This window comes from Mesitornis unicolor, unplaced genomic scaffold, assembly GCF_000695765.1.
Source record: "Mesitornis unicolor isolate BGI_N332 unplaced genomic scaffold, ASM69576v1 scaffold31913, whole genome shotgun sequence".
NCBI lineage: Eukaryota > Metazoa > Chordata > Aves > Mesitornithiformes > Mesitornithidae > Mesitornis > Mesitornis unicolor.
Window position 1 is genome coordinate 59314 of NW_010173192.1, and position 15623 is coordinate 74936.

Genomic DNA, 15623 nt, shown 5'->3' on the forward strand with positions numbered 1-15623 from the left:
AATATATCACATTCCAACACCCAAACCCATACGCAAACCTATTTAAGGATTCATAATGTATAAATAACCCTTTAATTTTCCAAAGTGGGGATGACAAGACAGCACCTAAGGCTGAAAGCAGAAACCCACAGATCACTACTAGACCCAAACACCCAGGTCTTGCCAGGAAGCCTTGTACAGCACTGACGGACTGCTCCTGTGTCATGAATTCTCTTAACGAAATTCAGTGTCGCGCTGTTGGCACAACTGCAGCCTGAGCTCGCCCCACGCGTTTGCCAGCTAATTAATAAGCGATCAAAACACAGTCAGCGTGTGTGTGTTTACACTCGCTCGTAAATCATCCTTTATGTTTCACTCTGCTGCGCATTCCACTCGTGCAGTTCACAGCTTCCACATATGTGAACATTATGGCACATATGTAATGTTTTAAAAACTAATAGCTGAGCTCATGAGACCCTACAGGCGGCAGATAAACTTGACTGCGCTTCCTCATTGGATGTACAATGATTGCTGTTGAATGCTACATCCAGTTAATCCTAAGATCCATTAATTTTTTGGCCATGAAAGAAACCTATGGAAAATGAGAAAAGTGGAAGGGGAAAAATGATGAGGGAGAGACTGCTGCTGCATACTGTTGTCTACTTGGCAGAGTGATGCTTTGTAACTCTGTAGGAGAAAACTGTTGATGATGCTTAAGGTTCTCCCCCTTAACCATAACCAAGTCTCCTCTCTACCTATTGTGCCACAACATTTAAACTTTCACAGCATGAATGCACATCTGCCAATTCTCACACCTTGGCTGTACATCTTCCCTTTCACAGCTCATCTACTCCTCTTCCAGATGAAAGGGGGAGGTAAATGAAAGAATAATTGTATTACTAATTCCTTCACATGTGAAGCATTTGGGATGCTGAGAATAATTGGAAGAAAGAAGAAAGCAGCACAAAGAGAGCTAATGGGGTCATATTTTGGAGAAAAGGCACTCATAAACCATGCTATGGCATCAGAATCAGCAGGATTTTCAGGGATACTGTTACACAGATGTGTGTAAGGGCAAGGAGATGGACAGATGCACTGAGTCTCCCTGCAATACCTTTATTACAGATGCTCTAGAGTCTTCAGCAACTGAAGTCTACAGTCACATGTTCTAGAGCTGGCCCACTGGGTGAGATGCATGTAACCGAACAGTAGATAGTTATGATATTGAGATCTACAGATGAGTTAATCACCCAAGGCTCTCTTTACAATTGATGGAAAGAAATAAGCATTATTCCATTCAGGACCCAGTTTCACAGAATCACAGGATAATGCAGGTGGATAAGGACCTCAGGAGGTCCCCAGTCCTTTCTCCTGCTCAAAGCAGGTTCAGTGCAAGCACAGAACAGGTTGCTCACGGCTTTTTCTAGTTGCATCTTCAAAATTTCCACAGATGGGAGTCTGCATAACTTCCTGGGCAGTCTCTTCCAGAGCGTGTCTGTTTCCATGATAAAAAAGTTTTTCTTTATATCCAACCAGGACCTCTCTTGTTTCAATTTATAGACATTTTTTCTCATCCTTCTACCACACACCTCAGTCAAGAGCTTGGATCCATCTTTGCGATAGTCTCGTTATAGGCACCGCCAGGCACTGTTAGGTTCTCCAAGCTGTCCCTTCCCCAGGCTGAACCACCCCAGCTCCTTCTGTCTTTCTTCACAGCTACTGACTGTCTTGTTGGCCCTCTGCTAAACTAGCTCCAGTTTGTCAACATCTTCCTTGCTCCCTTTGGAGGAGGGCCCAAAACTGGACGCAGTATGTGGTCTGGATGCAATCTAATTATCCTCCCAGTTGAGGAGGATAATCACTGTCTTTTATCTACTGGCTCTTGCAGCCTGGTACACTGTTGCCTTCTGCACTGCCAGGGCATATTGCTGCTTCATCCTCAACTTGCTGACTACTAACATCCTCCAGGCCCTTTTCAACAGAGCTGCTACTCAGCCAGGCAGTCCCCAGCCTGGATTAGTGAAAAGGCTTCTCCCTTCCCAGAGGCAGGACATTTTTTCTCGTGGAATTTCACAAAGCTCCTGCTGGCACATTCTTCCAGTCTGCCCAGGCCCCTCTGGACAGCAGCCCAGTTCTGAAAGCACATCAGCTGCACCCCTGGGGTCATCTGCAGATTTGACAAAAGCAAGGCCCGTTGCCTCCTCTGCACCACTGATAAAGTTGTTAAACACAACAGGTCCCAGGATAGATCTCTGTGGTACTCTACTTGTTACTCCAGGTAAAGTGTGACCTATGAACCACGACTCTCTGAGCTTAATATTTTACTCATCTAGTTGTCCTCCCATCTAGGCTGCAGGGTCCTAACTTGGATACAAAAATATTGTGGGAGCCACTGTCAAACTTCCTTGATTAATTCACCCAAAAGGACATCTACTGCTTTCCCTTCATCCACAAATCCAGCCATTTAATCACAGAAGACAATCAGTTTCATCAAGTATGATTTACTTTTGTTAAGTCCATGCTGACTGTTCCAAATAATTCTCTTCTCCTTCATGAATCCAGAAATGCGTCCCAAGATTATTTACCCGGGAATGAAGTGAGGCTGACCATCCTGTAGGGTCCCTGGGTTGTCCTTTTGATCTTTTTTTAAAAACAAGTGCAACCTTTGCATTTCTCAAGTGTTGGAAAACTCCCCTGATCTCCATGACCTTTCAAAGATGACCATAAGTGGCCTTGTTATGACATGAGCCAGTTCTCCCAGCACCCTTGGATGCAGACTATTTGGTCTCACGCAATCCCTGGCTTGATCTTCATCCACTGCTGCTAGTCCTGCACCTCCCTGAACCTTCCCTCTAAGCTAAGAGGCCTTGAAGACTGCATCAGTGAAGACGAAGGCAAACGAGGCACCAAGTATTTCAGTCTTACCTAGGCCTGCTGTCACTAAATCACCCATTCCAATCTACCTGATCTCTTTTTATGTATATCTGATGTAGGATGAGGCGAATCACAACACAAATCCTACTGACTATTTTGGTCAAAGCCTAGATCTCTATTGATTATAGTGGCACTTTTGCGTGATAACTCCTATGCAGATACCTGCAGGGTCTGCCCTGCCTACACTTATTCAGCCGAATCTTACCTAACCTGTCTACAAAGATCAGCTATTCAAAGCTTTAGATGGTGAGTTCATCTTGCCAGTTTCCACTGCTCCTCATGCAAGGTATTTCCTGATTCTGATGCAGTTGTATTCTCTTTTGGTAACCTCTTGTTTAACAAGATTTTGCTCCTGGAACTTAGCCTACACTAAAAAGGTCTTCAGTAATTCCAAACATTGTTTCATTTGCAATGGGGCAGTAAGGAATGCCAATAAAACAAACCATTTTGACTTTTCTTTCTGTGGTATCATTTTCCAATCTCTATACTTGAATTGACGTAACTTCACTCTTTCTTAAAAGAAAAGGCTCTGAATGTAAAGGTTACAATCACTGTCCTTCCTCTGAAAATGTTCCATTACCACCGCATTTTTTATTAAGGTATCCTACTGTGCACATAAAGCTATTTTCACTGGGTTGTATAAATATTTGATGTAGCTAGGTTGACAAAAAGCTATTCTGATGTTCTTGCTTCTGATTTACAAGAAGTATATGGGAAAAGACTTCTTACTTTACCGTCACAGCATTCCTAGTGGGCACCAATTTTCCCCTTGCTGTCTTTGAACTACAAATTGCCCATACCTAGGAAACTAACCTTTAGGCTGCTGTTGCTCTCAAGAAGGAAAACTAGCTATCTGTGACTTTATGTGGCATGTGACCTGAATGTTGGCCTTTGCTTCATATTTATATTCTTCCCTTCTCCTTAATTTTTTTCACCTTCACCATACACAGTCAAAATAATTCCATATGGATGATCAAAGTTCCAGCCACTTCAGTGGATAAGGTGACTATAATTGGCCACACACATCACTGGTTCATCTCTGTCAGACGCAGTGCGAATATAACAATCAATGTGACCCTCTAAAAACTTGACTACTTTCCTCCGCCAAGCAACTCACATTTTGTTTCATTTACTTTGTCTTTAAGAACTGTCAGTGTTGTCTGGTTGGTTGGCTGGCTTTTTCTAAGTTTGAAAGGCAGGAAATTCACAGACAGAATGGCAAAACAAATACAAGAACACCAGGCACTTACAGACCTGCAGTTCAAAACAACTTAAGATGAGCAGGCTTGTGATTACTCTGTTAAGGCATCAAAATATAACTTAGCTCTGACTCTTACTCCCTTCTCACACTGCTGACTAGAGACTTGCTGTTATAGGAAAAAAAGCGATCCCACCGATTACAAGGGTGAAGTTCTGTGATCACTTTAGATCACTAGGCAGGACCAGTTTACATTTGGGACTACAGGCAGAATTAGCAATGACATGAATTGGAAGAAAAAGCACCAGCAACTAACTAATCTCCAAATTTAAATAACTGATATTTTTCAATAGAAGAACATTCAAGGACCAAGCAAGCTGCTGTTTCCAATTTATTAGCAAAATCTGAATACATTTAATATATGGTGTAACTCTGCATGGTTTACATATTGTAATTTGCAATTGTGTTATATTTCTGTTTGTAATTATCTGATACAATAATAATCAAAAAGAAACAATTGTTTATCAGTGAACTTTAAATCTCTTTTAAAAACTAATTATTAAACTGTTGGCAGAAGGAAGAAACAGATTTATGACTACTGACAATCTGGAAATCTTCACTTCACTGGGCATTCCAAGGACAAGGGGGGAAAGAAGAAGAAAATAACACTGCTTTTAAGTCTAATAAAGCAAGATAATGAATTCATACTTTAAGCCAAAGAGAAAACCAGCTCCCGGAACAAAGAAATGTGATATAACCAATTAAAGAAAGTATATTACTATTACCTTAATTTGGAAGAGGATTAATCAGTGAATAAGGAGACCAGTTATGAAGAGCTGGATATGTTGCCATAAAAGACTAGAAAAAAGTACAGAGCTGAGAAGCTGTCAGCCCCCCCCTCTTTTTTCCGTCCTTCTTGCCCTGGGTTGTTTCATACCGGTTGGCATATCAGTGAAAAAGCTGTTCCCTTTCTCTGTGAAAATTTTAGGATTTAAATCACAAATGTTTAACTGCAACTGATAGTAACTTACAGGTGTTGTTAGCAAATCTTCTTCTAATGCCATGGGCATGTTCATGGTGTTATAACTTAACTGTTCTAATTCATACACTTCTAGAAATCTTAACTCTAAGATTTTTGACTTCTGAACCTGTTCTTCCTGTAACTGTAAAACGCTAATAAAAACGTTTACTAATAGTTCATCTTGAATCTCTAATCTAACTTAATCCTGAATCTGTCCACTTCTACATAATTCATTGTTCTGTTTACATTGAAACGTTACTGTCATCATTCAAGCCTACTTTATCTATGTCCACAGGCAGTTATCCAGCACTCCGCACTCTGGTATCCAAGCACATGAACTTCCCCCAGGCCTCTGTTATGTAAATGAACTTAAGAAGTTTAAATAACAGAAAAATGCTGTGTTTAAAGCATTTTAGAGTGCACTGATAAGCAGATTTTATTAAAGAAAACACTGAGCCTGATAAAGCCAATTAGATTTGCCTCTATGAGTTGCAATTTATACACATAAAGTAAATGACCATTTGTTTTTAAGCAAGTTAACTAGCAATTAAAGGCTTTCCAGGAAGCTGTGCAAAAGCATTCCAACAGCTGAACTTTAGACCTTCCTTTTTTTGCTACTTGCTTGCAAAATGAAAAATTAGGATTGCCTGTTGATTTCCTGATTGACTTTTACCAGAACTGACTCATATTACTATGTTTTGTCATGGGTCCTGGAATTTTGACCAGCAGCAAAATGGGAAGAAGAAGCTCTGGAAGCAGTTTTCCTATAATTTTGAGGCACAAACCCATGGATCTTGGAAGCAGCGCCCAATCTATGGGTTACCACATTCCTTTTGAAGAATGCAAAAACCAACAAAAATGTGGTGAAAGATGCAGCTTTAAGCAGTCTAACCATGAAGTATACTAGTCACATCATTTTCCAATAAAGTTAATCCAGCTGTAACTTCAACATTTTTCTGTTCAAGTACTTTCCTTGGTTTGTTCTCATGGTCCCTTGGTTATGTTTCTCTGACCCTGACTATGCACCAAAATCTTTGTACAGCAGGCTTGACTTCAGAAACAGACACCATGGTGGCCACAAGCATAGTACAGACTGGCTACAGTATTAAGCTAGATTCAGTGCCACATTTTCACAACATACAAAAATCTCCTTTTTAATCTACTCTTCTTAATTTAAGACCAACATTTATCCACCACTTACATGAACACACTAGCTAGCATGAAACAAGCACAGAAGACAATATTATAAAACACTGTGACATCAAGGTGGGAAGGGTCTCGGCAAGAACTGGGAGTAACTGACTACAAGTTGGCCAGGGGAAACTGGAAAGCCCTTACACTGACCCGCAATCAGACCCAGATGCAGCATGTGGCTGGACAGCTAAGAGGAAAGCCAGTCTTCCATTTATGTCATCTACTTTACAATCTTATTACTTTAATCCATTTTACTTGGTACTGTTTATTGACTTTCTATATTTCTGCAATTACAGGATCATTGCTAGTATGTTTATAAAATACAATATATGATCTGATTTCCTTATTCAAATGCCAAAATATTTCCTGTGCTTTCATTCTATTTTACTGAAATAGGCTGATGTAAAAACAAATCTGCCCCAAGCCTATATTAAAGCATCTCCCAAATGTCTTCTCTTCAAAGATAATGACCTCTATTAGAGGAGAAAGGAAAATAATCACAGCATAATGCTTTCTGTAATTTCCATACCATTTACCATTCCAAGGCTGAAGATGGCGTTTACCAATGAGCCCCCTTTCCTGAAGTGATCTGTCATGTGCTCCAGCCAATTTGCTTCTAAGCCATTGACAGTCTGCCCATTCCTGGAGATCCTCATAGGGATAGTCACCGTATAGTACTGGCTGCATCTTTGTGGGGTTTTTGGCTTGTTGAAAAGAGCAAAGATCTCTGCTTCTAACAAAAAGAAAGAAAAAAAAAGAGTAATGCAACAACTATCATAAAATTTCAGCTAAAACAATGTATAACCCACTGTTTTGCCTTGCCTGATTGCACTGTGCAACTGCAAATATTACTTTGGGTCATGGTTTTCTCCTTAATACATTTCTGCAGGGTCCAACACAGTAGGGTCCTAAAACCCAGTATGATATTTTGATTGCTGTTACAATATTAATTACTAATAATGGATTAATTGTTAACAACAAAACACTTAAAGACAGTAATAGCCGAGTATTAATGGACAACCCCCCTGCTGGAGTTCTCAGTGTAAACAAAGATAGGAAAGCAAACTGCTTTAAGTACTGTAGCAGTTGTAAGCGGAACTGTGAGGAGTCTTACAAATGAGAACATTTTCTAGACTTGGCTCTAGATGTCCTCTAGTAAATCACAGGAGCAGCTAAGGTAGGCTGTCATTGTTGACAACAAAGCTGAGCTTTCACAGCCCTAAAACTGGAAGCACGTTTAAGTGCAGATACACCTTCCAAATTCTCAGAAGAGTACAACCATCAATAAAATTATCAATAAAAAAATCTTAGACATTATTATTTTACTTATTAATGGACATGGAAATCAATGGTGAAATTTCTAATGACTTCCAAATGCTAAAAATTGTCCCAAAATAAATTAATATGAAAGGTAAAGACACTATGTAAAACTCATTCATTCAATAACCTCCTCTCGTTTCCAAGTTATTACATTGTAACTTCAAGTATTAAAGTAAAGAAAGAGATGTAAAAAGAAACATTAAGATTGCTCTTGAACAAACATCACTGAGCAAGAAGTAGTGTGTAAATTGAAAAAGATATTAGAAAGGAGATGCTCAGAGACAGGCTGGCAGCTCTTGAAGAAGAAAGAAGGAAGCTCAGGATATAACCAAACAAGAAAAAGAGACCTAATGATCCCAGACATGAACCATGATTCAATAGAGTAGAACAGAATAAACTGTTAACATGAACCCTCTTGCTGTTTACCACTTGTTTAGAATGAACAAAATTATGAGAATCCTGACTCAGAAAAGAAAACTTCTATGATGGTTTTGATTCTGACCCCCAAAATATACTCATGTTGGCAATGGAGATCTTTCTAATGTATACGAAGACATTATATTAACAAAAGCAAATAATGTAACCAGAAAACCATAGGGAGTTAATCTGGATCTGCCACTGGCCTACTGACAACATGCATTTAAAATGCATGAATCTTTCAGTGGTTGACTTGGTTTGTCACCATTACTGGTACAATATACCAGTCCTAACCACTGCTCAAGCCACTACTGATACCAGCTTTCACTGTAAGCCTGACTGCTCAAGCACGGACGAAGACACCTTCAGTTTGGTTCTAGTTAACACAGCACTTCTGGACAAACCATTGGAATATCTGTGCCTTGTTGACAGGCAAATCATTTTCAACGCTGCTGTGAAGAGCCTTTAATAAAAGGGAAAGTGAATGAGCACCACAAAATATTCAGAAAAAAAATGAAGAAGCATAAACACTTGAATAGTATAAAATCTAAAATAAAGAAAAAAAAATTCCACAATAGTAAAAAATATAACTTCTTTTTTCCTGAACTTTTATGTAGGGAAGAAAGAGTTCAAGAGTAGTAACTTCCTATGGAATATGTAGGTTAACTGGAAAAAAAAAAACAACAAACCAAAACACCTGATGCATTCTATCTTTATGTTCCCAAGGAAGGATGGAGAACTGGTGCCAGAGACCGAAATACATTTTCCATGAGAGGAAAAGGGAGTGCTGTAATAACAAAGATTCATGAAAGAGTAATAAAGAAAACAACAACGTTGCACAGGCAATAGATTTGGGAAAACCCTACCATAGGTGAACTGTCACATAAAACTGCCTTCTCAGACCTTCAGTCTGCAAAACTCACCAATTAAAAAAACTGTATGAGAAATAATTAAACCCAAAAAGCACTCAGAGAAAAAAAGAAAAATAAGGAAACTAAAGGTATTTTTAAAATAAAACCTCTTATCTGGCAAATCAGCAGCTGTAATAAAACCCTGAGCTGTTACAGACATAGAAGCTGGGAAGATTGGCATTGATCAGCTTCAGATTATGCAGAAATACTAAAAACATGGTTACTTGTAGCAAAACATTTCCACTCTTCAGTATGTAGAAGAATAGCATCAAAAAGATGAAGTAAACTTGCGAGGTTAACTTTCTCAAAGACAGTGGAGATATATAAAGAGAAAGAAGTGGTCTGATTAGACTTGGAGAGAACTAATTTAGAACTAACAACTAAGAATTTAGAATTTAAATTTAGAACTATTTCAACTTGTATTAACTTAGAACTTAAATTTAGAACAATTTAAAACTAAGAAAGGTTTCGTAATGCGTAAGATTCTAATGTAAACCAGAACAATTTTTTTCAAATAATAGCTATGCTTTGATCTAATCTTGCTGCCCGTTGCCCTGCAAAAATTGAAGATAGTATGGTGAAAGGTTAGTAGAGTGTGATCAAATCTGACGGCAAAAAGCTAATTACATCAAAATGCAACGGAAGCCAAGACAATAGTCCAAGGAGGGTACAAGGCAGAGTCATTCTCAGTCCTACACACAAAATCCCCAAAGGGGTAGGACTGAAACTGTGTAAGACATAAAGAATAAGGATAAACTAAAGTCAAGGACAGCACCAGCTGAAAGGAATGTCTATGGAATTTCCTTACACAGATTGGGAACTTTCAAGGAAAGTAAGCAAAGTGGTAAGAGAAATGAGTATACACACAGTTTTCTAGGATTTAAGCAAATACAGGAAACAAAAATAATTTGAGGCTTAAACTGGAAACCGGGCAAGGACTTTTTTTTCTGATGACTTTTAATTTTCTAAATTACTCTGGTCTACATCCTATTTTCAACTACAATTCCTACTTCTGAAGTAACCTCCAACCAACACCTTAAGGAGGGTACTTTGAGACCTCACCTGAGAGTTTTGGGTTTTGATGGCATAAAATGACATTTAAGAATAGAAAGTGCACCTGAGGAGAAATATGTCAAAGAAAGGAAAGACAGAAAACTGGTATATGAAGAATAATCTTACCAAAAAATGAGAATTGGAAAGCAGATTATTAGGAGAACCACTACCAAGAGGTCCTTTATTATGAATTTGCAAACATGAGTAACAAAAATAACTGCTGCTTTGCAGTAATAACAATTCTGACTGTAGCACTGACCGCAGCCTGACTATAGGATACTAGAAGACTTCAGAGTCCAGATCACATATAATCCTGCTGTTCCTGATGTGGTCTAATTTCAGCTATCTGTTCACCTGCTACAAAGGGGTTCACTGTGATAAGGCTTTGTGACTTATTCCTTCTGTTGCTGCAAAACCTTGCCAGGCAGATTAGCAGGGTTTTTTATTCAAATAGAGAAAAAGGATACAAAGATCAAGAGCTCTCAAGGTATTGCAACAAATGTAGAAATGAACCAGTTCAACTGAACAGGAGACAAAAGTAAGTCTTTACACTCAGGCATACAAACGGGCCATGACAAAGTTGCACCCACTTGTATCATCTCTTCATTTGCCATCTGACTTAAGCTCAGTCATTGTGAACTGTGTAACCATGCTGAAATCAGGTTAAGTGGCTCAATTGGTGCATCATTTCTTTGCAATTACAGTGGTAAAGTCCTCCCTACATCCCCACCCCCTAAAGTAGCTTGGAACATAATTGAGGCAATCTTAACTTGGCTTTTTGTAGAAGTCACCGCGATACTTACTGCCAGTGAGTGGTTTTAAGCATCGTGCTGGTGTTTCGCTCTCTGCAAGCCCATTTGGCTTGTCTACTGCTTCTGTTACACTTGGGCTCGCATGTTCAAACTGCTCTTCGTTTCCCTTCGCAGACTTGAGATTCAGCTCGTCGGTAGCCTGTCCTTCACCTCTGCAGCCCTCCCTGGATGTGGCACATTGGTCAGCACTTTCCTCACTCGGTGCTGGAGTACCGCATCCATTAATGCCATCTATTTTCTCGCCATCCGGTGAAGCATGATCCTCAGGGTAATTCGAAACATTTTTATTATCTCTTGATTGCACAGAGTTGTTACTGGCGGGTGTCAGGGAGGTGCTGACAAGACAGTTCTTTTGGGAATGGTACTGAGGTATAATTCCAACAAATTTCAAGCCTTGACTTGCAGCATCTTGAATCTACAAGTCAAAGAAGATTAGATTTTTAACTGTCAAGCTGTCTTAGCTAAATAGAAATACAGAAAATAACACCCTTCAAGGCAGCTGGCATGTCATTTTGCTTCTTTTGTCCACTACCACAAGAAATTGTCATATTACATTTACAGAAAAAGCTTTGTTCTAGAGAAGCAGGACAGAAAGTTTATAAATGGTCTGAAATAATGTGGAAATGGAGAAAAAAAAGAAAACTAAAAAAAGATAAAATACCTACATATTTCTTCACAAGGGATAAAGTATCTGAAAAGTTTATTTATGCTAAATTACTGGAAATGTCACACAACGTTTTAGTATCAACTTTTTAAAGTGAGGGTCTTAATATATCTTCTGCTGAATTACATTTGTTTATGACATTTCTGCAAGGAAAAGGTTAATCAGTTTCTCTGTTATATGCACCATTATAACAACAGTTGTTGTTTGTCCTATTTTGGATTGAGACACAAATGACAAACTTTCACATAATGAGTACATAAAAACAAAGCTATTTTAATAGCTTTTGGGAAGATACAGAGCTCAGAACAGAAAAAGGCATGGTGAGATGTGGTAAGGAGAAGAAGAAAAATGGGAACTAAGGGGCACTGTAATTAATCCTGCATACTTTAGGTAAAGGAGGAGAATGAAGGAATCAAATCGCAAAAGATCCCAAGAAAAAAAGCACTGGGCTAGCAGTAATGACAATTAGATAAAGCTGGAATTAACTACGGAAGGTTTGAGACAAAGCTGAGAGAGAAATCTTTTTTAAGCAGAATCAGGTCTATGGATGCAGCACCCACTCGAGTCACCAACCTCACACTCCTCAAACCCAGGAGAAGCTGCAATAAGGGCCAGACTTTAGTGAAAACATGAGTGTCTGCTGATACATTTATCAGAATCATCACCAAAAGGGAAAGATTTCCATGTAATGTGTACTCTTCGTATAATATAGTCTAAACACACATAAATATTTCAAAAAGAAATGCCTTGAGAATGGAGAAATAATTTCCCTCTCTCTGCATATCATTTAACTCCAGAGAGTTAAAGCGTCTCAATTATTCTCCAAGGCTCAATATAGTATGAACTCACATGTGACAGTTCAGGCCTTTTTTTTCAATAGCAACTAAATAGGAAGAATTTTTTAAAACTTTTTCTTTTTTAAATGTAAGAGGAATCTCATTTCTGCATCTTCCTTACCCAGAATATGTTGGGTTTTTTAAAAAATTAATCATCTACTTCCTCGTAATGGGTTCCTGTTCTGAACACAGAAGCCTACAGATGATACCTGATGAACAAGAAGAACTTCCTCTTTCAAATCACTATTATATCTTCCACGTTAAATTAACTCTTGAGATTTCATGATCACAGGAACTGAAACAGAGCTCTCCTGGAAACAAGGCAATGGTCTTCACAAGTGTTTAGCCTGGCGAACATGGCGTGCTGACTTAACTAAAGCTCATTGCTGAAAAGGACAATAACATCCAAATAAAATTACTACTAGCAGTATCCTGATTAAATGAGTATTTCTCTTCAAAGAAAGCGTGTAACTAGCTTGCTCAGAAAGGTTTAAGTGAATGTCAATGATAGATGCATTCATCACATTGTTAATGGTCCTGACTCCCTGTAGTAACTTTACAAATAATTTTTATACAGTCAATAGTAAGAGTTACAAATTCAGTTCATCTCTGATCGCTGATCTACAGACACACCACTACATTTGTTTAGTAGGCTGCAGGGCAGCTAATTATAGAAATTTAGACTAGAAATTTAACTACTATGCAAAGAGTTTGAGGATAGTACATATGTAGTAATTTTATTGGTCCTGGTCAATCAAGACTGCTTGTCAATCCATACCAGACTCTCCCACGCTGTGATTTGGATGAGAACAGCTTTCACAGCTATTGTAGCAATGATTCACAGTCTTGGCTCACTCAGGGAAAAAAAAGTGTTTGTTCTGAGGAGTACCTGACGCTGAGGTTTTTTTTCTGATGCTCTTGTTCTCAGAATGGAAATAGATGGAAATAAGGACTGACCCATAGTCTAAGCCACAGTAGCCTAATAGTTCAGCAGAAGGATTGCAAAAAGAGACTCTACCTTCAAGACCCTTCCCCAGGAAATCAACCTGCAGAATGCATAATCTTATTTAAACCTTTTACATAAGGTAAATTCCCAATTACATAAGGGAAAACCAAGCATCTCATTATTTTCAATAAAGCCAATTTAGCAGGAAATGTTACATCAACAGTGCAGTGTAAGCTGCAGAACAGCAAAGTGATAAATTGGCAGTCACAAAGAGTCTTTCCTTCCCACTTTCCACTAAAACATGAAGAGGCTAGCTCTCATCATAAATAAAGTATAAAGCCTGAACATTTTCAAACTGCAAACAGAGACAACTTGATTTTTCAGCATCCTGTCGGGAGCTTAAATAGTACAAAATTTTAGTTGTCTTCACATAGAGAATGAATTATGTCATCCAGTATACATTCACATTTCCTGTTTCCTGTATTGGAAATATTGAATATCTTAGCAAATGCGGTGTTGGGAACCAGCAAGAGGCCAATGCATGGGAGAATGGAGAGGAACTGAATGGGCAGACCATGATGTTACACTAACAGGGTCACCAGAACATACCCCAGATTGGACAAATACTACAATTACTTGCCTTTATGTGCCAGTTTAGAGTACCAACAAGGGTACTACCAAAGGTGCTTGTCATACTACGCTGTATGACCAAATGAGAGGAAAAAGCATAAAAAGCAGAACAACTGCATCTCCACTGCTTACCACATCAGAAAAAAAGCTAGATTAAAAACGCCCTTGCATTAGATTATCCATACTAATTCCAGTCGTTTTACTCTCCTCCTATGTATTTTAACTATGCTACATACTTGCTCTTTACATCTTGGGAAATTTTTTAAAGGGAAATTCCAACAAAATTTAAAATAATACTAAAAAAAATTCTTTGGTTCTTTCCCCAGATAGGAACAGAAACATTTTTATTGCCTCATGAAGTGCTGCATGGATTCTATTAACCACAAATACAAGAGCAGGTCTCCATCACAAAAGATGTTATTGTTCAACAACAGAAGGAGAACTTAATTCATTTATTTCAATCTGAATAAAGCCCCAAATGGGCACATCCAGATCAGTTTATAAGTACCTTGCAACAAAATTGCATTTACACCAGTTTAAAAATAGAACCTGCTTAAAGAAGAGGTGAAATTTCATGTGCACAGAGGGCTGAGACAGTTAAAGAATTTAATGTCATCCCTATAATTTGCTTGATTAGAAACCTGGCATTTTCCCTGAAGGGAAAAAAATGACAGATTTAGCCTTTGCTATATGTGAAATAAATATCAATTCTCCCACTAACTCTAGCAGGAATAGGAACAAGCACCGTGTCCAACCCTGATGTCACTACCTTAATTGAATTTTAGCTGGGGCACTTGCGTTAACGCTTCTTAACATTTGTCAGGAGTTACTGTTTATCTCTGAACTAACCGACCACAGTTCAGGAACCAGCAGCAGCACAAAGCAGTGTCACTAAGCATTATGTTGATGCTGTAAATTTCTGTCCCATCTTTTTAAATACTTCTGGTTCTCTTGAAGGCTCCCTACCCTAATTAAAAAATGGCTGACAGTCTAATTTAAAGATATGTAAAATCCCATGTGGCAACAGTATGGCTGAATGATGAAATCCTCTTTTCAGAAAACTACTTGCTTTTAAACTATAGGCCTCCCAGCCATCAAAGAAGTGCAGAGATTCCACGCTGAAAGCTCATTTTAAACAGCCACATACAGGTTTTCTTTTCAAATCTATTCAGAATAAAGACACTTGGCTAGTTCACTGTACAGTCCACATATTGTTTGTGATTCTGTTTCTTTTTGCATTATCAGCTCTGTAGCAATCTCCTACTCATAGCAAGCATGATGGTACCCCTTATAAATACAGAAGCTCAAGGATATAGATCCTATGCTGAGCAGAATCATAGACTTCTGTCAGCTTTGGTAACTGCTTACAGGGACATTTCTCCAAAATTTCTCCACATTTTGTCACACAGCAAATCAAACACTTCCTGCAAGCACAGGACAGTATTCTACCCGCATCAACAAACACAAGAAATAATGCACAGCAATTTAATAATGAGGATCTCTCTCTTGGATAAGGATTTTCAAACACATTTTCTAATAAGACAAGACCTTTGAATTTCTCTTAACTCTCGTATGCCAGGAGCCGGACATTTTTGGGATGCATCCAAAGGAAAAGCAGTTTTACCAATGTCATTGGGGCACTCCAGTTTATAGCAGTCCTAAATGGTCTCAAGGCTTACATTTCCTGATGATCTGGAAAAAAACACCT

General features: G+C 38.6%; 1 protein-coding gene across 1 annotated transcript in view; it reads right to left on the reverse strand.

Annotated features, from left to right (window-relative positions):
* RFTN1 (raftlin, lipid raft linker 1) overlaps window positions 1-15623 on the reverse strand; it is a gene marked incomplete at its 5' end in the record, with an annotated part of 55418 nt that overhangs the window by 17736 nt on the left and 22059 nt on the right. The window contains 2 exons of the mRNA XM_010180636.1: window positions 6856-7059; window positions 10831-11254. Of these exons, the coding sequence (XP_010178938.1) occupies window positions 6856-7059; window positions 10831-11254 (628 nt within the window). The remainder of the gene's footprint in view (window positions 1-6855; window positions 7060-10830; window positions 11255-15623) is intronic.